Raw genomic sequence first — 23,472 nt, 5'->3', positions numbered from 1 at the left:
TGTATAAAAGGTCAACCTGACGAACAGTATATGCATGTAACATAAAAGTTGGAACTAGACATTTAACAAAAAAGCAGTTATAAATAAAAGGTAGTAATAATAACTAAATAAAAAAATGATGCTTTCTGTAATGTCTTTCAATCTGAATGGTCTTAAAAGATAAATATAAAAAAGAAAGAATAGTGAACTGTATTAAAAAATGTAAAGTGTAAATAGTTATGCTACAGGAGACATACCCGGAAAGAACTGAACATGTGAATTTAATACAGACAGATTTTCAGGATGATTATTCAGCGGAATATCTGGGGCAAAGGAAAAGAGAAGTACTTATATTAATTGCAAGAGAAGCTCCAATAGTGATAGAAGAGGAAAAAAGATAATAATGGAAGATACATAGTACTAAGGGGCTACTGATTAGGGAGGAGGATTACACTGGCACGCATTTACATCCCCCCTAAAACTGCTATAATGGAGCTTAAGAAAATTCTGGAAGAAATAATCAGCTTTCATTTTTATAGGTGTAGTCTGGAATTTGGTTTGCAACATTGAAAATGTGTCTAGGGGGGGCTAGAAAGGAAAATGTAACAAAGAAGGGTAGATTTGAAGAAATTTTTGAAAATGTTTGACATGGAAGATGTGAATTCAGTACTAGGAGTTTGGAGTGAATTTACATATTATTCACAGAGATACAAAAACTGGGCTATGTATCTCTCCAGGAACATGTGCATTTAAACGGAAGATCTTGAAACATGCTCAATAACTATTTCAGATTGTGCAACAATAATAAGTAAAATAAAAATGCAAGGTAATGGCATAAAAATGAGACAGTGGTGCTTTCCCACCTATCGGTTGAAAGAAAGGAATTTAAGGAATGGGTTTTGGAATTAATTCAGGGGCTACTAAAGAAGATAGAATTTTCTTCTGAAAACATACCTAGGGAGTGGGATAAAATTAAAGTGGACTTTAAAACTAGGGTGGAAATAAAATAAAGGGAGATATGGTTAGGAAGTAATAATTATTTAGAGGGATTGAAACAAGTTAAAGTAGGGGGAATCTCTCAGAACAAGAAAAGGACCAACCGCAGAATGCTAAACAGAAAATAAGGGATTACCTTGATGATATACATGAGTTTAGAAAGTTTGCTGTTACGCACCTGTTTTTTGATAATAATTCCAGAGTACAAAAACTTTTCGCACACCTCAGGCAACACAAAGTGGAAAGGGCGGTCACCAAGCTTGGGGAGCCTATAACAAGGAAGATAAGAGATCCTGTAGAAGTATTAGAAATATTTTGGAAATTTTATGAAAGGAATATGGAAATCAAAAAAGGTACAAATGGAAATGTTTATCGGAAAATTAAATATGTCAAGGTTAGAGATAAATGAGGCTCAATTACTAACAGTTTGGACAGGAAGAGCAGAGATAAAAATGGCTATATATAACCAATCTACAGGAAAGCCCCCAGGAACAGATAGTATCCCGGTGGAAGTTTTGAAGTTAGGAGGGAAAAAAAAAGAAAGATCTGGAAGGTTTTGTTTGACAGTATTTTAAGAGGAGGAGAGGTACCAGCATCCTGGGTGAAGGCGGTGGTAATACCTAAAGAGTGTAAAGATCCATTGGATCCAGCTCCATACAGGCCCATTTTGATACTAAACCATGATTATATGTCTATAATGACTAAAAGAATAGCAAAGGTGATACCAAGATTGATGGGTATGGATCAGTGTGGTTTTGTGGAGGGGGAGGCAAACATTTGACAATATTAACAGAACGCTGATGATTCGGAGGGAAGCAGAATGTAAGAAAATACCACTTTTATTGGTAGGTATTGATGCAGAGAAAGCATTTGACAGAGTAGACTGGGACTTTATCAGCAAGACCATAAAAGCAATTGCTTTCCCTGATACAATTAAAAGGTTGATTAGAAGTATATATGAAGGATCAGAGGCAAAAATTAAAGTGAGTGAGGTCCTGTCTGATAACTTCTACTTGAGTAGAGGAACCAGGCAGGGTTGTCTGCTTTCACCTTTGTTGTTTGCATTATATTTAGAAACACTGGCAAAGAAAATAAGGGACTCAGAAATTCAAAGATATAATTTGTATGGTAGTCAGGAAAAGCTGGTTCTGTTTGCAGATTATATCATTTTATACATGATAAAAGCAGACAGGGACATTACAGTGTTGTGGAACATTTTGAGACAGCTTCAAATACTCTCGGAATACAAAATTAATGAAGCCAAAATAAAGGCAATATCAATAAATTATGTACCCACACACAAATTGATCCAACAATATCCATATTTATGGGGACATAATAAAATGAAACATTTAGAAGTATGGATTAGAAATGACTGTTGTGGCAGCTAAGGATATGTGGGAAGAAACTAAACAGACGATAATACAAAAATTGAGAAACTGGAAGCTTTGTTATATGGATACTAAGATACAAACAATTAAAATGTTTTAAGTCCCTTTAGTCTTATACTCAGGTCAGGCATATTTTTATCAACCAGAGGGGAAGCTATGGATAGTAATTAAAAAAAGAGTTGAATGATTTTATCTAAGAAGGGAAGACAGCAAGGGTCAATTGGGATAAGCTTATTCTTCCAATAGCAGTTGTTATACATAGCACAAGCAGAAAACTATAATTCAAAGTGGAAAGGAATGATGATGATACGGGGGGAAGCTCAAGAAATAAGGAGAGATTGGGATTTTGGATGCAGACTCTTAATGAGAACAACAAAAATCATACAGAGTATTATATTCATAAAATAGCAGGGAGTATTCTAAGAACCAAACCAGCACGAGAATGGAGGAAAGGGATCCTGCTGATAGGGATGACTGTGGTCAGGGATACAGATAATAGGCAAGAGGGGGCTGGAATTTATTGTAGAAAACTGGCGAAGGCACCAATATTGGTAGCAAAACCTAGAAAGGGAAATGTAATAGAATGTGAAGAGGCCAATAACTTACTTGGATTGCAGGTTAGAGATTGCTTTCCTTATCAAGGACTGATATCAGAGTATAGGCAAAGAGAAAGAAATAGGGGGCTCCTGAACTAAAGACCAGCTCTGGTAGAGTTTTTAATAGAATCTAGAACAGAAGCTGCCATTAAAAAAGGAATAATTAATAAAACATATAAAACATTGCATGATAATGATAAGAATCAATCAGATGATCTTAGAAAGGATTGGAAAGAGACTGGATAAGCAATTCACAAAGAGACAATGAGGGGATATGTGTATATCTCCCAAATATGCAATAAAGTCTAGAAGATTTAGGATATTTGCCTGAAAGTGTTTACATAGGTATTTTTATACCCCAAAGAATTTTCCCTCAGGTAGATAGCAAATGTTGGAGGTGTGACGGGCAAGAAAAAGGTGGCTGGGAACATAATTTTTGAGAGTGTAATGAGCTAGCAGACTTTACGGATTATCTGCAGACCACTCTGTTGGAGATGCTGAGTGAGTGGATTGGATTGACTAGGGAGATGATATTTTGGGCTATGATACGGAATCGGAATTGCCTAGACATAGTAAATCCTTGTTGAGTTTAATTATGGTGGCCACCAAAAAAGCAATTACTAGAAAATGGAAAGCAGATTCTAGACCAACTTTGCTAGAAGTTATGAATACAGTAACAGATATAAAATGACTGTAAATGGGATATTTTGAAAAGGGAAGGAGAAAGCTACATAGGAAAAAATGGGAATTGTGGGAACAATATATGCAGAGAAGGAACGAGGTTTAAGAGGCAGGATTTGAATGAGCTGTATAATGCTTAATTTATAATGACTGGATAGATTATAAGTTATGTATAATGTTTGCAGCTACAGTTGTTTCAATTGTGTCAGTGATGTATAATGTTTGCAGCTAAAGTGGTATAATTTTGTTTGTTTTCCATTTATATAAATGTAAGATTGCCTATGTCATGTGTGCAAATTTAATACAGATGTTTGCTGAAAAAAAAGAACCTGTCAAGGTGGAAGTTATTCAAGAGTGGCCAGTTCCTGTTGCTAAGAAACAAGTGAGAGCATTTTTAGGGACAGTGGGGTACTATAGGAAATGTATGCCCAATTACAGTACCATAGCTGCACCACTTACCAACCTAACTACGAAGAATAAACCGGACAAGGTAGTATGGACCACAGATGGTGAACAGGCATTCCAAAAACTTAAGAAGATTTTGGGAGGACCCCCTGTGTTAGCCAGCCCACAATAAAATAAAGCATTTATTGTACAGGTAGATGCTTCAAATTATGGGGCGGGGGCTGTAGTTCAGCTAAGTTTCCTCAGAAGGAGAACATTGTAGTAGGGTTAATAATGCTAATGCAAATGGATTGCCCAGGAGAGGAGTGGGTTGATATTCCCAGATAGACCCATTTTTCCTCAAGAATCGGTTTTCAAGGGCCACCTGAAAATCGTGCTCGATTCATAAGGGGGGGAGAAATGTGAAGAAACTGACAAAAACCGTCATCAGTGAAGAACTTCTCTAAAGCAAACTTCACACTACTCAAGACTGGTGTGGTATCCTTCAAGGCCCCTGAGCCAGTGGAAACCACAACCCAAGCTGCGGAAGCCCTTACAAATGCCTTCTATGAACACCTCCAGGACTGCATGGATCAGGCAATCCCAAATAAAACCAAGACTCTTTCCACAAAGGGCAAACGTCCAGTCTGGTGGACCCCAGCCATTAACAAACTTTACAATAAGAGGAGAAAGCTATTACATGATAGAACAAAATCCATAAAAGGGAAGTCACCCCTGATCATTATTAGTAAAAAAATACGAGCACTCATAAAATCAACTAAGGCCAATTTTGAGAGAAAAATTGCCATGGATTCAAAGGGCAATCATAAAGCCTTTTTCAGCTATGTTAGGAACCTGGGTGGAAACTCCCAGATATGCTCAGAATTAGTCCAAAAGGATACAAAAATCACTGAACCCACAGACATTGCCAACATACTGGCAGACAGGTTCAGTGCAAACTTCACCCCCCCTCCCCCCATAAAGGAGAGATAACTATCCCAGCGGAGTGTAGCCTCCCAGACATCTCAAATGCGCAGGTGAAAGCTGCTCTCTCTAAAGCTAAAAACACAGCATCAATGGGACCGGATGGTGTCCCCGGCTGTGTGCTACACGAGCTAAATGAGGAATTAAACCCGCACATAAGGCAGCTGTTTAATCTCAGCCTTACCACAGGATACGTGCCCAAGGAGTGGCGCACGGCAACTGTGGTCCCACTCCACAAAGGCGGTGCCTCTACGGACCCTGGTAATTACCGCCCCATAAGCTTAACAAGTCTAGTCTGCAAAGCTATGGAGAGGATCATAATGGAGCTCATAAACAAAGATATAGGGGACTTGCAGACATTGGACCCGACCCAGTTTGGCTTCAAGGGAAGATCATGCCTTTTGAACTTGGTCGACTTCTTCGAAACAGTCACTAAGGCCATTGATGAGGGAAAGGCAGTCCATACAGCCTACCTTGACCTTGCAAAGGTTTTCGACACAATACCCCACTCGGGTATTGTAGGAAAAACTTACCAGCTTAAATGTAAACCCATATGTCACAAGATGGGTTGCAAACTGGCTTAAGGACAGAACCCACAGGGTTAGAGTTGCTGGCGCTATGTCAGACTCCAAGCCGGTCACAAGTGGTGTCCCACAGGGCTCGGTCCTTGGCCCACTATTGTTCGGCATCTACTTCTCAGAAGTACGGGCCAACATGGGAGGACTTTGGCTGACAAAGTTTGCAGACGACTACAAACTAGTACAAACATAGTGGAAAGTGCATCGGACACGGATATCCTTCAGAAGGGACTCACGGAAACAGATAGCTGGTGCCAGAGCCATGGCCTGAAGTTAAACGCCAAAAAATGTATAGTCATACCCTTCGGGAAAAACAAGGTAACCCCAAGCTACCATATAGGTGGCAATCCACTAAGCACAGAAGAGGTTATCAGGGACCTGGGGACCCAGGTTGACAGTGGCCTTTCTTTTGACACTCACATTGCTAAAGTGGTTAGAAAGACCTTCTACATTGCCCACCTGATCATGAAGGGATTCACATCCAGATCTAGTGAGGTCATTGTTCCCCTGTACTCTTCACTTATCAGACCAATGATCGAGTACAATGCCCCATTCGGGATGTATCTCACCCGACATCTGCAGCAATTGGAGAGACCCCAAAAGTTCCTCACCAAAAGGATAAAGGGACTCCAAAATCTGTCATATGCTGCCAGATTGAAGAAACTCCAGCTCTATTCAGTCGCATACCATCTGCTCAGAGGTGACATGTGCCTGACATACAAGGCCATGTCCAGCCCGGAATTAATGGACATGCTCCACCTCAAAAAATCCAAATCCACCAAAACCACTAGAGCAAGCGACTTAAACCTTAGCACGGATATAAATAGGACGTGTTGGAGGGATAGATTTATCACTCAGAGACTCCCTATGCTGTGGAATAAAATCCCGGTCCATGTGAGGCAGAGCACCTCGCTGGCTCTGTTCAAGAGAAATCTTGACCTGTGGATGGGAGATCGTAGGTTTACCCCGGGAATCATCTCTGTGTCACTGCTGGACAGAGGCACAACAAACTAATGGGCACAGTATTTTTTCATATAAGGGATGGCGTAAGCCACAAAAATTTGGGCTAGGCTTATAAATGCCTTAGGGCAGATAGCCTAGTATAAACCTATGAACCTATCTGTGTTAGCATGTCTGGCAGGAAATGTGTTCGTATTCTCAATTTAACTTGTATGCCAGCATATCTAATTGTGAAAATGTAAATAAGTTTTTTAAATGTTGAGTATTTCCTTGTTTAAACAGAATGTTTAAAGAATCTGACAGTGTTTTGATATATTTCTAACTGTACATGTCTGAGAAGGAAATTCTAAAGTACTGTAGAGAATCAGCTGAGCAGAAGAGGATGTCATTAGAATGTTCCTGGTTACTACGTGATTATCTGAAAAGCTGATTGACAGGAAAAATAACTTTTTCACATAGATGACATTTTTAAAACAAGACAGTTGAGGCTGTTAAGCTGTGCAGTTAGTCAAGTAATGGGCAGTTTGCGAAGAGTTGCAGTCAGTTACAGTACTGTGCAAGAGAACTCAGCAAAAACTGTAAGCCTGCCTTTGCCTTCCTGTTATGTGTTAGGTCAGATCAGGGACAGTATTCTCCAGTTAAATTAGGAAGGTTTAGCTATTCAGATAAGAGTTTTTCTAGAATGATGGATTTCTATCCTACAGTTTAATTTTACACTTCTGGTGACTGAAGGTGTTTACTGAAAGTTATTGATTTACATTCTTGTAATCATTTTACTTAATAATAAATGCTTTTCATTACTTTACATTGTGGCTGGAAATCAGTGTTTTTCTTTAGAGATTAGAGAGTGTTTACACCTGTTTGATAGTTCCCAGGTCCCCTTGAAGGCGTGGTTGCTATGGTTATAACCATCATTTATTTTTATATTTAATTTTCATACTTGGGACACCCCTGTAGAACAGCGGTGTGTGGTGGCAGCATTACTGTATTATTTTGGGGAAGGGACAGCTGGAAATCTGTGTCAGGCTTTCCCAGAAGTGTTTGGATGTGTGAGATTTAAATTTACTTTGGGTGCGAGTGTATCAGAGGTCTTAAACTGGGACACATTGCTCTGAAGTGTGTAATAAGGAGTTACATTAGGGGTGGACAAAAGTATACAGTCCACTGCCAGGTTACAGAGCGTGTTCCTGTTGTGCTCTTTGAGGAAAACAATGTTTAAGTGACAGTTATATAAAAAATTGCACTTTATTCATCTGCTTTTACTGTATTTGTGCTTCTTCCTACTTTATTTTGCTTTTGCTGCCTGTTCTTAAAAGTACTTAATTGCATTTATTCTGCTGCCTTTATTACTGCTTGTTAGTAGCCTGATTAAATTGTAATTGTTATTCTAAGCCTTTGGTTTAAGCACTTGGGCTTCAGACCATTTGTTTTACATTAAGAAGGTTTGTGGTCTGCAGGGTTGTGGCAGGACAGGCAGCTTACATCCTTCTAAGTTGGGAGTTGCTGACTGAAGGCTTACTGTCGGTTATTCTAAAAGTGTATTAGTTCTGGTTTAAGCACTTGGGCTTCAGGCCAGTTATTTTACATTAAAAAGGTGTGGTCTTCACTCTAAGCTGGGAGTTTCTGGTTAAAGGCTTATTGTGCCTGCATATTTGAACTGTTTCTTTCTGAAATTGGTACACCCTGTTTGCTGTAGCATAAACTAGATTCAGACCTGCTGAATCTAGCTTTGTTTGTATAACTTGAGCACTAATCCAGGCCATATTGTTTTTGGAGAAGGTTCCCCTGCACCCTAGTGGCAGAAGTGTGCAGTTAAAACTTGTCTGATCGAAGACTGCTGGAACGGGGCTCAGTTTTTAGCTTTTTACTGGTTAATTTGTTTAAATCAGTTTGCTCATTTGCTACTATTATATTAAAAAAAAAATGTATGCACCGCCACTTAGCTAGGGTTAAACTATTCCTGGCGCCATAAAGTCTGTTCTTCAAAATTTCCCTTAGAACTAGCCAGTTTTTTAACTTTAGCACTCAAATCTGTTTCTTTGAACTCAGCACTTGTTCAGAAATCATTGTGTGTTTGTCTTTTAGGCTTTTCCCACTTAGGGGTCATCACAGTGGAACTCCAGTCCGCTAATGATTGGCAGTCAATTTTTTATGGTGCCGAGTTGCCAGTGCGACGCCCAACCTTCAACGAAGGCATGCCCATTCACGCATGTCTTTCGGAGGCCACTCGACCATGGGGAGGACATGCAGACTCCACACAGAAGGCACTCCAGCCGAGAATCGAACAGGAGACCCTCTTGCTGTGAGGCAACAACGCTACTGCTGTACCACCGCTGATCATCATTGTAAGCACTAAATAAGCTACAAATTACTACAGCACTCAACTTTCCTCACTTGTCTGGAGGAAAACAGTTTTTAGTACTTAATAAATAAGTACCTATTCAGGCATGTCTAAGGGTCAGCTCCCGGTGTTTTCTCCTGTCTACCCGATGAATCTGGGCATCTTGGGGTAATGCAGCAATTGCCTCATGTACACAGACAACCCTCTCCTCCTACCACCCAACACTACAACCTGTGAGAGATGCACTTATATAGCCAAACTGGAAGCAAAGCTCTCTTCACCCAAGACTGGACTAGACAGTCAGGAGGAGAAGGTAAACACTTGCACCACACCACACTCATCACAGTGTCCCTCAAAACCTACATCACCAAAACATACACAGCAACACAAAACACACACCTACATTCGCGGAGGCTCTCAATAAAAATCTGCTCAAGCAACAGAGACCTCCAAAGCATAGATGCAAGCAACCTCCACCCCCCAACACAACCCAAATGACACGTAGCCCACAAACTCAGTGTGCCACTCAACAACAGCCCATAAGGCATAACAATGTACCCAACACTCTAGTCATAGGTGACTCTATAGTCAGGCACACTGATGTTCCACTCACCAGGCTAAACAAGCAAAAAGTTACTGTCAGCTGCCTGCCAGGTGCCAGGATCCGCCACATAATGCAGGCACTCAGTTCACTCCACAACAAGTACAAATATGACTCTGTCATTGTCCATGTTGGTGTGAATGACCAGAGACGTACCTCGCTGGACTACATGAAAAGAGACATGGAGGAGCTCTATGATCTTGTAGCCAGGGCAGGTATGGCCCTAGCCCTGAGTAGCATCCTGCCATCACCCAGAATGATACCACAGTAAAAGGACAAAATGATTGACTTCAACAACTGGCTAAGCTTCTGGTGTCATTCTAAGGGAATCCAGTATATGTCTGCCTGGGATGACATGATCGACAGACCACGATGTTTTGCCAGAGATGGCCTGCACCTGTCGCCCTTGGGATTCCAAATATTGGCTAAGACTCTTGCCACCCATGTAGTGCCTTTTTTTAGGCAAGGTTCAAATGATAAATTCACCACCGTAACAGGTACAAAAAAGCAAAATCTGAGGGTAATGCTACTCAATGCTAGAGGTCTAAACCTCAAAATGCACTCACTCGAGGCACTCCTTAAAATGGAGAACATCGACATCTGTGCAGTGACAAAGACCTGGTTCAAGGCTCCAGAGAGCATCCCTGTATTACCAGGCTATAATTCATACCACACCTTTTGGCCACCTTACCTGGAGCAAAATACTAAAGGCAGAAGCGTGTCCATATTTATTAAGGATATCCACACCTCCAGGCTAGTTGCTCAGCATAATGCATCCAAAATCATCCAAGTGTAACTACCTCTGGGCAAGACTGCAATCCAAACTGTAGCTTCCATGCCCTTGGATTCCCACTCCTCATTTCTTGATACACTGGAAAATATTAGGGTACAACCCAACACCCTAATAATGGGCAATTTCAACTACCTCACCATTAACTGGGAAAACTACTCATGTATCAACTCTTTTGCTCAAAGTTTTTTGGAATTCATAAATTCCAATGCCTTGGATCAGCTTATCCACACCCCCACCAGGGGCAGCAATATCCTATACCTGGTCATTACCAACATGGGCGACCGGTGTTCTACACCAGAGGTCATTTCCTTGTTGGTCAGATCCAACCACAAGCTAATCACCCTAGACATCCACATCCCGCCCCACCCCGTATTAGGGAAACCACTGTAAAAAATTTTTCCAAAGCCAACTTCACGCTTCTCAAGACAGAAGTAGCAAACTTCATGACACCCATGCAGACAGACAATAGAGGTATGACTGTTGAATCTTGCACAAATGCACTTTATAAGCACTTACACGAGTGCATGGATCGTGCTATCCCTAACAGAACCAAGATGCTATCCTCCAAAAAAAGGAAGCCAATCTGGTCGTCAGAAGAAAGAAACTGCTGCAAAAAAGAATAAAATCCCATGATTGGAGGAACTCCCTTGTCTGCCTCAATAAGAAGCCAAGATCCCTCATAAAATCCTCCAAAGCAAGTTACGAAAACAAAATCTCCACTGATTCTAAAGACAACCACAAAGCATTCTATAGCTATGTCAAGAATCTCAATGGCAACATTCAGATCTGCTCTGAGTTCAGTGCTAACTTTACCCCCCTCTCACCCCCTAAAGGGCCCATCTCTGTACTGGAAGAATGCAAAGTTCCTATAATCACAGCTGCACAGGTAAAATCCACCTCTGCAAAGCTAAGAACACAGCATCCATGGGACCTGACAACATCCCAGGCTGCGTTCTACACGAACAACAGAACAAACTGGCACCCCACATAAGTACCATGTTCAATCATAGCCTTACCTCAGGCTTTGTGCCCATTGAATGGCACACAGCGATTATCCCACTCCACAAAGGGGGAGCCACCACGGACCCCGGGAACTACTGCCCTATTAGCCTAACGAGCCTGGTCTGCAAAGCCATGGAACATATCATCATGGAACTTATAAACAAAAACATTGGTATCTCCAAACTCTGGACCCCACCCAGTTCGGGCTTGTAAAAGGCAGATCATGTCTCCTAAACCTGATAGACTTCTTTGAAGCAGTCACCAAAGCCGTAGACGAGGGTAAGGTGGTTCACATAGCCTATCTAAATCTCGCCAAGGCTTTCAGCACCACCACCCCCCACTCTGGAATCATAAACTCACTAAACTAGGTATAAATCCCTATGTCACAAGATGGGTTGCCAACTGGCTCACCGACAGAACCCACACTGTGAAAGTAGCAGACTCCATATCCAATTTCAGACCAGTAACAAGTGGAGTACCACAGGGTTCAGTCCTGGGTCCTCTCCTGTTTGGTATCTACTTCTCTGAAGTACAGGCTAACACAGAAGGTCTTTGGCTAACAAAGTTCGCAGATGACTGCAAACTAGAAGCCATAATCGAAACTCCTAATGATGTGGACATCCTTCAAAAGGGTCTCACCGAGACAGATGCCTGGTGACAAAGCCATGCATTGTCATCCCCTTTGGTAAAAACTCTGTACCCATGAACTACCACATAGGCGGTAGTCTACTTAACACCGAAAGTATGATAAGAGACCTTGGGACATAGGTGGACAGTAGTCTCTCCTTTGATAATCACATTGCCACAGAAGTCAGGAAATCCTTCTATGTGGCACACCTCATCACAAAAGGTTTCTCATCCAGGAAAAAAAAAAAAAAGAGGTCATTGTTCCACTCTACTCATCACTCATTAGACCCATTATAGAGTACAACGCCCCTTTTGGTATGTACCTCACAAGACATACAACAACTGGAAAGACCACAGAAATACCTCACAAAGACGATTACCGGCCTCAAACAGATGCCCTACGCAGACCGTCTCAAAAAACTCCAGCTTTACTCCATTGCATATCGCCTACTCAGAGGCGACCTCTGCCTAACATACAAAGCTATGTCAAACCCAGAGCTGTTGGACATGCTGCACTTAAAGAAATCCCAATCCCTTCAAGCTACATGCTCTATGGATCTAAACCTTGTCATCACAATAAACAGAACATACTGGAGAGATAGATTCCTGTCCCAGAGACTTCCCGTACCCTGGATCAAACTACCTATCTTTATCAAACAAAGCTCCTCATTAGCACTCTAAGAAAAATCTTGATGACTGGATGGGAGATAGGAAATTCACCCCGGGAATCACTTCTGTGGCTGTGCTCGACAGGGGCACAGGAAAATAGAAAATAATTTTCTTGGGTGGTGAAAGCCAGGGTACCTTCTTGGCTAGGCTTATATAGGCCCTAGGGCCGATAGCCTAGTACCTACCTATGAACAGTCTCACATTGGAGTGAGTAGTGAGGATTGAAGCTCCTTAGTTACTGACCCAGGATAGTAAGGGATGTCACAATAACTGTTGGCTGTCTGGTGAGATATAGCCGGATGTTACACTTGTAAAGGAGCAAATAACTAGCGAAGGAAAGAAAATAAAATGGGATAAAGCCAAGACGTTTAGGCTGCAGGTTAGAGACTATCTTCCCTATCACATATTGAAATCAGAGTATAGGCAAAGAGAAGGGGACAGGACAGCCTTAAGTGAAAAATCTGCTCTGGTAATGTTTCATAGGTTCATAGATAAATACTACACTAACTGCCCTGAAGGGCCATTTTAAGCCTAGCCAATAGCCAAAGGTCAGAAGCTGCTGATAAAAATGGACTATTTAGTAAGACATATAAAAACTCCCTGTGGAATACTCGGTTAGAATTACTGGGGGAGGAAATGGATGTAACTAAGAAAGTGATTATTTTGATCAGGAACACAGGATCTGAATTGCCTACACATAGTAAGGCCTAAAGTTTCATTTTGTTGACTGCTAACCCCCCCCCCCCCCAATTACTGGAAAATGGAAATCAAAAGTCTATACCAACTGTATTTGAAGTACTGAATATTGTACCAGAGATGAAAGAACTGGAAGTGGCATCTTTAGAAAGGGGAAGGAACAAATTATATAGAAATAAATTGAATATGTGGGAACAATACATGCAGAATAGTGTTCAGGAGGAAGAGTGAGGTTTAAGGGAAGACAGGAAATGAGTAATTTATAAAACGTTGGACAGAAAGACAGTTGTTAAAAAGAAAGAGAACATGAAATGCATAATGTGTATACATGGAAAAAATCTCAATATGGTTGGTTTTCTTTTCTATTAGTGTTTGTTGGCATGTCTTAATTATTAATCTAATAAAGGTTTTCAAACAAAAAAGAGAGAGAGATGCAACAGAAGGCATTTAATAAAAACGTGAGATTCTGAGGAGTTCTAAATGGGCTCAAGTTCCCCCCACTGAAATATTCCTACCAGAAAGAATGTCAAGACTCCTTGAAGTTTAAAATAACCATCCCCCACTCCGGAATCATAGATAAACTTACTAAGCTGGGCATTAATCCCTACGTCACTCGATGGGTTACCAACTGGCTTACTGACAGCACCCACACTGTAAAAGTAGCAGACTCCAAATCCAGCTCCAGACAAGTGGACTACCTCAGGGTTCAGTCATGGGACCGCTTGTTTGGCATCTATTTCTCTGAAGTACAGGCCAACACTAAGGGACTCTGGCTAATGAAGTTCAGAGATGACTACAAACTGGGAGCCATTACTGAATCCCCAAATAATGTGGATATTCTACAAAAGGGCCTTACAGAAACAGATGCTTGGTGCCAGAGCCATGGACTCAAGCTCAATGCCAAGAAATGTATAGTTATCTCCTTTGGGAAAAAGCATGTACCCGTGAATTACCACATAGGTGGCAGTACACTAAACACCAAAAGTGTGATAAGAGACTTAGGGACACAGGTGGACAAGTGGTCTCACCTTCGATAACCACATCACCACAACAGTCAGAATTCCTTCTATGTGGCACACCTCATCACTAAGGGCTTTTCATCCAGAAAAAAGGAGGCCATTGTCCCACTGTACTCATCCCTCATTAGACCCATTATAGAATACAACGCCCTGTTTGGTATGTACCTCTCAAGACATCTGCAACAACTGGAAAGGCCGCAGAAATACCTCACTAAAAGAATCACAGGCCTAAAGCAGATGCCCTATGCTGACCGTCTTAAAAAGCTCCACCTATACTCTGTCACATATCATCTACTCAGAGGCGATCTCTGCTTAACATACAAGGCCATGTCAAACCCAGAGCTGTTGGACATGCTACACTTAAAGAAACGGGCACGGAGGTGGGTGGAGACAGGAGAAGAGAGGACATAGGGTTAGGGTAGGGCAAAGGGTGCGGCTTCAGGTTGTTCTTTTGTTGTGACCAAAAAAAAAAAAAAAAAAAAAAAAAACACGGCGTCAATCCTACTGGACACTAACTTAGGCACCAACAGTTGGATACCAGGGAATTCTATCCCTGCTGTTCAAATAGATGAATCTTTGTCTAAGACCCATAAATAATAAGTAAAAGAGACTTTACTCAGAAAATACACCCACATAGATAATGACCATCTTATATTCATACTTCAGGTGAAAGAACTGGAGTGCATTGGTTGATATAGTTGATTCAAGGACGTGAGAGTCAGCATATTCTCTGACTTTGATCAGCCTTGTGAGGGATACATTAGTGCACTGAACTATGTCATCTACATATAGTACAGTATCATGACAAGTGGACTGCTCTTGCAACTTTAAGTGCTTGGCCAGACCACCAGACCACTCTGGTGCCCCTTACTTATGGTGGTGAAGGACGCTATATTGCGTGGAATGGGTGTCAGTGTTTTGCTGAGAAATGTAGGGTATGTACACATCTGCAGTGACACACATTGGAATTCTTTGTGGTTTTGGAAGTAATTTTTGGAGTATCTCAGCACAGTTATTTATTTTGTCTTACAATATGTAGAGGTGAAGTGTGGGTAATGTTACCCAGATTGTGCAGGTTTGGCTCCAGCTATGACAGCTATTAAGACCTCTTACATGAGGACTCATTGTATGATAATAGTAAATGTTTGTTCGTAAGCAGGCTACATGCTGCCTCACGGTAGTTTGCACTACAAAGCTAGAAACAGATGGGACAGAGAGAGACTATGGACCCATGGCTGACATAAAGACACTGGGTAGTATATGTTATATATTATGGAATTTGGGGACCCCTGGCCTATTTACCAGGGAGGGGAAGCTGCATGGCATATAGAAGAACAGAGCAGCACAGCAAATTAGTGCAACATGGTACAATATAGCAGAATACAGTAACTGTATAACATAAGGAGAAAGTGAAAAGACTTGCATTACATTTTAAAAGGCTGCGACTGCAGTACAACAGGATACTATAGTACTATGCATTATAGTTCAATACTGTGTGACCCAGTGCAGTTCACTAATGTAGCACAATGCAATATAGTACTTTAAGTATCAGCTGGACACCAGTCTCTGTTGCTAAAGCAGAATAAACCAACAGTACTCAAGCAGTCTACAGTATGAGAGTGCAGGATTGTTATACAGTGGTAATCAACGCACACACACACACAGCAAGGCTTACACTCACACACATGGCATTATTGCAGCATTTGTCTACATCATGTTCCGGCTAGACAACCTCCTACTTAAGCTACTCAAGTCTTGTAGTTGGCACAGAGGGTTAAGGCTATGAGCTGTAGTTCTTGTGGTATAGGGTTTGATTCTCCAGCACTCATTCGCCTACTGTATGACCTTGTCACTTTAATCAGACATTGCTCCAAGGTCACCCCTGCAAAGAGACCATTAACCATGTAAGGCCCACTGGACACACAAATAGGTATTGCTATTATTATTACCATACAGCATGCATACCAACGAGAGTTATAAAACATACATACATTATCAATTTATTAAATATATTTTGAGTTTATAACATGATGCATTACACACACATGGTATTATAGGAGTATTTGTCTGCATCATGCTCAGACTGGATAACCTTATTTATTTACTTACATTTGTTTACCAGGAGTGTCCACTGGGCCAGAATGAGCCCATTTTCAGTGAAGGCCTGGGGAGAAAGCTCCAATAAACATGTCAGTACAAAATTTAGTTAAATTACAGACATTGTATTAAAAAAAGGATGGATGCAAATGAAACAAGGAGTTTAAGCAGTCAGAAATAAACATAACAAACATCACTCAAGTAGAACTCAGTAACAATATACAACTAGATAGCATGCTGAGAATTGAAGTGTCTAACCAAGTAATAAGCTACAGATAAAAGAGAAAAGGATGAAATATGAAGAAATAGTACACAGTGTTGAGTGCAAAGGGTTGAAATGGTTATGATGTGTGTGAGAGATGATAGTGTGGGAAAGGTCACGTTATGTGGGGTCCAGAACATGAGCATTGACACTAGGTAGATAGATGTAGGTGAAGGGCCTTTTTGAAGAAGTTATCATCCTTAGTGGATCTGACAGGTGATGGGAGTGAGTATCAAAGTTTGGCAATGCAGAAGGAGTAAAGCATTTGGCCAGCAGGGAGTATTGGTTTTTGGACAAGCAGTAAAGTCTGATTTGGGTGGTATCGTGTTAGAATGGAGCAGAGAGATGGGTAGTCAAAAAGTTTATAGATTATTTTGTGAGCTGTAGTTAGTTGTTCGTAGATATGGTATTGTGGCAGTTCAAGGCGTTTGAATGTGTGTAGTGAGGAACAGTGGTGGGAGGAATATGTGGCATTAGTTGCAAATTTGGCGATTTTATTGTAGCAGGTTTCCATTTTGGCTTTTAGGGAGATTTGTATGTTGGTGAAGAGTGGGGTGCCATATAATAGAGATGGTAGTAAGAAAGTTGAAGCAAGGGTTTGCTTAGTGGAAGGGTTCAGGAAGTGTTTGTGTCTATAGAGGGTACCAAGTTTTTGGTAGGTCTTTCTGATATTGTTGTGAATATGATGGTCAAAGGTCAAGTTTTCATCTACGGTAACACCTAGTAATTTTGTGTGTGGGACTACTTCTAGGACAGTTTTGTTTAGTGAATAGATTGTAAGGTCTTGTTTGTTTACTGGGGTGGTTTTCCTAGCAGTGAAAAGAAGTTTAGTTTTGTTGGGAATGAGTGCAAGATGAGTGGTAGTCATCCAAGTTTTGGTGGATGAGACTTCTTGCTGTGTAAGTAATTTGGGTATGGTATTGGCAGTACAAATTATTGTTGAGTTGTCTATGTACTGAATAACGGAATTGTTGATAACACCAGAGTGGAAATCATTAATAAAAATACTGAAGAGTAGAGGCCTTAATATGGATCCTTGAGGAATGCCTGTAGGCATATGTAGGAATGATGAGGACTTTAGCCATTTAGTGGATTGCTGTCTACTGGACAGATAGTTGGTAAACCAGAGTAGAGCTGGGGGGACATACCCAGTGTGGAAAGCTTTGAGAGAAGGGAGTGGGAGATGGTGTCAAAAGCCTTAGACAGGTCGAGGAAAAGGGAAGAAACTAACTTGCCTTCATTACGAACTTGGTTAACTGTACTTATGAATGATAAGAGAGCGGTGGTGGTACTGTGGGCAGGGCAAAAGCCATGTTGACAGGGAGATAGTAGCTGGTTATTCAGTATATAGTGTTGGAGCTGGGTGTGAATACATTTTTCTAGGATTTTTGAGATAGGGGACAGTACAGCAATAGGACGGAAATTGGAGGTATCTATACAATTGCTAGCTTTATGTAGGGGGAGGATATATGCTTTTTTCCAGATGATGGGTATGTAGGATTCCTGTATTGATCTATTTAAGAGTATACTAATGGGGTAGGAGATAGTCCTAGCTGACATTTTAAGGTACTCTGGGGGTAGGTTGTCAGGGGCACAGCTACCTGGTTTCAGTTTGAGGAGAAGTTTAATTATGATGGTAGTAGTTATGGGGTGAGAGAGAGAAAAAGTAGATGAGGGAGTTAGCTGGAGGGGTTGTGAGGAGGGCAGTGAGTGGTTAGAATGAGGAGGTTGGGGAGGGAAGGAGACAGTGAGTTTGGCTATGGTTTCTACAAAGTATGAGTTAAAGACTTTGATGATTTCCATTGGTGTTTTATCGGGATATGGACAGGGGTTGTTCTTTGTTCCAGGGTTGGCAGAGAAGAAATAGAGCTCCAGAATCTTTTTGGATTTTGTATAAAGTTTTGCTGTAGTTCGATGTAATGATTTTTCTTGTCGCTAACGAGTAGGTGGTTAACTGGTTATGAAGCTGCCTGTACTGTTAAGAGGTCAGAAGGGTTTTTAGTTCTATGGCATGATTTCCAGGTTCTATCCATGATGACCATGAGCTGTCTAGTATTTCTGAGCCAGAGGAGTATACGTGCAAAAAAAAAAAAAAAAATACAAAAACCCCCAAAAATAATCTTTTAACTGAACTCATATTTTCAGCTGTCACTGATTTTCATGGATGCTTCTGATTTTGGTTTAAAATTTAACATACTTCCTCCTAAACTGGCAATTTTGGAAGAAAAGGCAGTGGATTGCATTTAATAAATAATAACAATTACTTACAGACCTCTTTTACTTCAAAAAATGCATGCTCTCTTATTCTCTCAACTTCTCAAGTTAAAGGTAGCAATATTTTAAAAAAAGTGTCCCTGATTACTCACAGATTTGCCCTTGATTCTGGTGGTAAGCGGTTGATCGCTATTACTGCGTACTGTGATACTCGTTCCCAGCCATCTGCTATTTGCCCATCGTACCAAGTTGCCTGGGATATTTTAAATAGAATGTAGTCCTGTCAGACCAGATGCAACCATTTGCATTAAATTGGAAAACTTCCAAAGTGTGCTCTCCTAAACCTGGTCAACTTCCCAGATTTTGGTTGTTAGAAAATTAAATTAAAACCATGGCGAGGTTCACATCCCTCAGCCTCTTAGCATAACAAAATCTAAACAAAGCTTAAAATAATGCAGATATAAAGACCCCCAAAGTAGGCTATTTTAAATGTTGCTTTTACAAAGAACATAGAAAGTTGTTAGAATCAAATGTGTTGTGTTAGCATGCATTCTCTGAAAGATATGAAGTGTGTAACTCAAATTGATGTCAACATTTAGTGACTTCAATCCTCAACAACGGCTTTGGGGACTCTCTGAATACAAGTAACCATAATCAGTTAAAAAATCGTTTACTAATCTAAAAGCCAACTGGTTACGCCCCTGCTCATCAACAGGTTAGTGTTTTGGCTTCTCTCATCCTAACTCCCCTTATCATCCCCATGCCCTTTGTTTTACTGTAACCACACCCACAGCATAAAAATAGCAAGTTAATTTACGTTTTGTTTCTCCTCTCCCAATATTCTTATTATTTTTTTCCAATTAGGAACACAGCCCAAAAATATATGAGGCAAACATCTTGACAGTTGAGAGGTATGCCGAGGTCTGTGAAAGGCTGCACAACACAGAAGCTCGATGCACTATGCTGATTACTACCTAGTTACCACCTGTCCCACTTTACGAGGGACAGTCCCTCTTTGGGTAGTTGTGTCCTGACAAAAAAGTAACAGAATAAGCAACTAAAATGCTACAAGAATAAGCTTTTAATTAGGCAAAAAAAAGTAGAATTATATCCTTTGAATTGACCGTGGGTATGTGTCGGCCTGTAAAATCTGATGTTTATCCCGAAAATGTCCCACTATAGCCATTTAAAAAGGTGGCAACCCTATTACTACCTTTAGGGCAGGAGACTGTAAAATATGATCACGTGGCCTTGGATCACGCACACGTACCACGCGGGGAACGGCTGAAAAGAATGAGCTGCTCGCGATACTCAGAGCGAGTAAGATTCACTCATAACAGATGCGCCGTAGTCACTTTGATGTTATGTCTAAGCGCTAACTCGGTTAACAAATTGGTAAAATAAGCATCAGCAAAAAGCACAACCTACCGGCGCCGATACTTACTGGGTTGTCGGGTAGCTACTGACGTGTCTTCAGAGTCGTTCTCGTCATAAAGTTCAGCGTCTTCATCAGCTCGAAAGTTTGTATTCGGCCACCGTCCCCAAGCAGTCTGTGGCTCCAGACCGGCAGCATTACTTGATTCCGATGTCCATACCAAAATTTGCAACCATCTCCAGCACCTAACCCAAGCAGAGAACCTAATTTGCAGCGGGGACCCGTCGTATTCGAACCCGGAGCCGTTACCCACAGCCAGTAGGAAAATGCATACGAAAAGGACAAAATACCCACGCCGGCACATAACGCTTGTTATTTCAGCCCAAACGTACCAGGGCATACAGCTGGAGACAGTTTGCACCAAATAACGGAGACAGCACGCAGCACTCACTCTTTCCAGCTCTTAAACCATCCCCTGCATGCTCGCTCAAATTTAGCACACCAATGAGAGCGCGCAACTGAGATCAGAACTCGCAGCCTTTTTGCCCAAGAGTGTGAGCGCGGCACCGGATGAAGGCGGCCAAGGGTACCTTTTTGAACATGCTTAGCACTTCTAAGCGCACGACGTCTTTTGTTACCATACAATACCTAAATTATAAGTTTACATTTGTAGTGTCTTCCGTTAGTTTAGTGACTGTAATCCTTGTTTTTTCAGAAATATTTAATTTCGGAAAGCACAGAAATATTTTGTTTAAATCTTTATTAAACATGACACTTTTTGCAAACATAATCTTCTTCTTTCAGCTTTTCCCCGGTTAGGGGTCGCCACAGCGGATCACTGTCTGCTCATGATTGGCAGTTGAGTTTTACTGTGTCGAGTTGCCAGCTGGCAGTGGAGTTTTACGGTGTTGAGTTGCCAGCCCGGCGCCCAACCTTCCACAGAAGGCGCACACACTCATGCCTATGGCCAATTTAGTGTGTCCAATCCACCTACATGCATGTCTTTGGGATGTGGGAGGAAACCCACACGACCACAGGGAGGACATGCAGATTCTGCACAGAAGGCACCCCAGCCGAGGATCGAACCGGAGAACCTCTTGCTGTGAGGCAGCAATGCTAACCGCTGCACCACTGTGGCCGCCCATCTCATTAGCTAAAAATGGCATAGATAACAGTAACAGAAAAGAAGTTACGGGAATATTTTCATGCAGTATACAGGTATGTTTCTCTCTTAACTGTTTTATTTTACTCCAGCATTGCCTAAATGGCTTTAGTCCTGCCCTCACTTAAATTTCACACTTGAACATTATTTTTGTGTGGAGTGTTTTTTTTTTTTTTTTTTTTTTCATTGGGCTTCTACTGAATTTTTTCGCAGGTGGGACTTTTTAAATCGTCAAATGAAAATACATTTTGCAGGTAATGTTTCCATAAAACCCACATATTTGTATATGATTTGTTGTGTCCCCTTTCTAAATATCTCACATCCAGTTCTTTATTTCATTTACAATATGCAGTACTTTTGCTGGTGAAATTGAAGTGTATTAACCCACCAGATGCGTAGTAGCAAGCCCCACCTGCGAGCATTTTGACTGCAACACCCACCCTTTGATTGAAAGATGCTACCATAACACAAGGTAATATTGCATATGCGAAACACAAGTTAATTGCCCAAAAAAGATGGAATTACTGTGAAATCAAATTACATTTTTTTTTTTTATTTCGCAAAAGTCCAAAGGCAAGTACTGTTTGTCCAGTTAACAAGAAAAGGCATACATTTAGCATGTGCCTATTTCTTTATTTCGTGAACTTAGGCTAAAAACAGACACCCGCAACCTCTAACACCGCATCAGGAAGCATTTCCACTACTTTCACTACTTCAAGGATAATTTAAATTCACAACTTTTACTAAACAGGAGTACTTAACATGCCAAGATATGATACTACTGAAACAGAAGGATAAATGCTGAATGAGGCCAGGTCCCTTTACCTAACCAATTCTTAAACTTATTTATCAGTAGGAACAGTTTCCAAACAAAGAGTTTTTTTATAAAAGAGTATGTGTAAGAGTACAGAAACAATAGAGTGCCGCTGTCGGGAAAGTTACAGAAAACCCAGTCCAGATATTTTGAATGCAAGTAATAAACCCGAGCACTTTCACTGTAACTACCTATAAATGAAAATCTGCACAACATTGTGGGCACCCTAACTGCGTACCAGAAATGGAAGGCTACACCAATCTAGTCACCTTCAATATAAATAAAACTAGTAACTATTCAAGAGTGATGCAATGATATTACCATTGCCAAAGACACCAATACAAGCAAATAAATACACATACATACAGTTTTCAATTTTTAATCACATTTGCCCTTTAACTGGTACCCATAGAAGCAGGCCACTCATTCAGGTAATTTTGGCCATACCCATATTAACTAGTTGTGGGGAGAAAGACAGCTGAAGGGTAAAACTCTGGTCATATGCTGCTATTTTCCATTTGTTTACTGTGTAGGTAGGCTAGTCTACGGAACCTTTTTTTCCATTATTCTGGCAAATTATTATTGTATATTAATCTAATGGAAAGTTTACCGTTAATGGGCATTTACCGTTACATTAGCATTGTGTGTCAATCATGGCACATTGCCGTTGTTAATCCTGCCCTCCCGCATGTCAATCACGGCGGGCACGCCCATACCTGCGAGAACACGGTAGTGGGTTAATACACTTCAATTTCGCCCTTCTGTTAGAGTTGGTTTAGATTTTAATTTCCATTTTCTGGTAATTGCTTTTTTTTTTTTGGTAGCTAAGTGTCTAGGCAATTCAGATCCTTACATCCCAGCTCAAAAAATAATTTCCATTTTTCCAAGTCTGAGTACTTTGAATTGTTTGGGGGGGGGGGTGATTGTGAGTAAGGAAACAATTTAAAGAAAAATTCCCTGAATCTGCCAACCGGTTACATTTCTTAAAAAAATGTGCCCAATTACTTCTATCCGATCATAGGTGCATTTGCTGTCTTCCTGAGGAAGGCATACTCTGATGTCTGCTTAGGCTATAAAATATTTATATAAGCACTTCATACAAAAGTACAAAACATTTTGGACTTTGCATACTTGAGGGTCATGCAGATGTACGTCCCCCACAGTTCCTATATAAATTGCCTTTTTAATCTCTTTCCTGTCTTTTCTAACCTCTTCTGAATAATTCTTATAATTGTACAATACCGTATATGC

The 23,472-nt window shown here is 40.8% G+C and overlaps 1 protein-coding gene across 2 annotated transcripts in view; it reads right to left on the bottom strand.

Annotated features, from left to right (window-relative positions):
* The window catches only part of TOR3A (torsin family 3 member A), a 267,583-nt gene extending 246,659 nt beyond the window's left edge, over positions 1-20,924 (bottom strand). Inside the window, exon 1 of one of the 2 annotated variants that reach the window (XM_044085239.1) lies at positions 20,315-20,924. In XM_044085239.1, coding sequence (XP_043941174.1) covers positions 20,315-20,645 — 331 coding nt within the window. In that variant the 5' untranslated portion in view covers positions 20,646-20,924. Of the gene's footprint in view, positions 1-19,022; positions 20,056-20,314 lie in introns of those variants that run through there. The other variant, XM_044085240.1, reaches the window with a different exon arrangement.
* Between the last annotated feature and the right edge of the window lie 2,548 nt (positions 20,925-23,472).

Source organism: Protopterus annectens, chromosome 10.part0, assembly GCF_019279795.1.
Source record: "Protopterus annectens isolate FY-2018-M chromosome 10.part0, PAN1.0, whole genome shotgun sequence".
In the NCBI taxonomy this organism is placed as follows: Eukaryota; Metazoa; Chordata; order Ceratodontiformes; family Protopteridae; genus Protopterus; species Protopterus annectens.
This window is presented reverse-complemented; position numbering and strand designations above follow the sequence as displayed.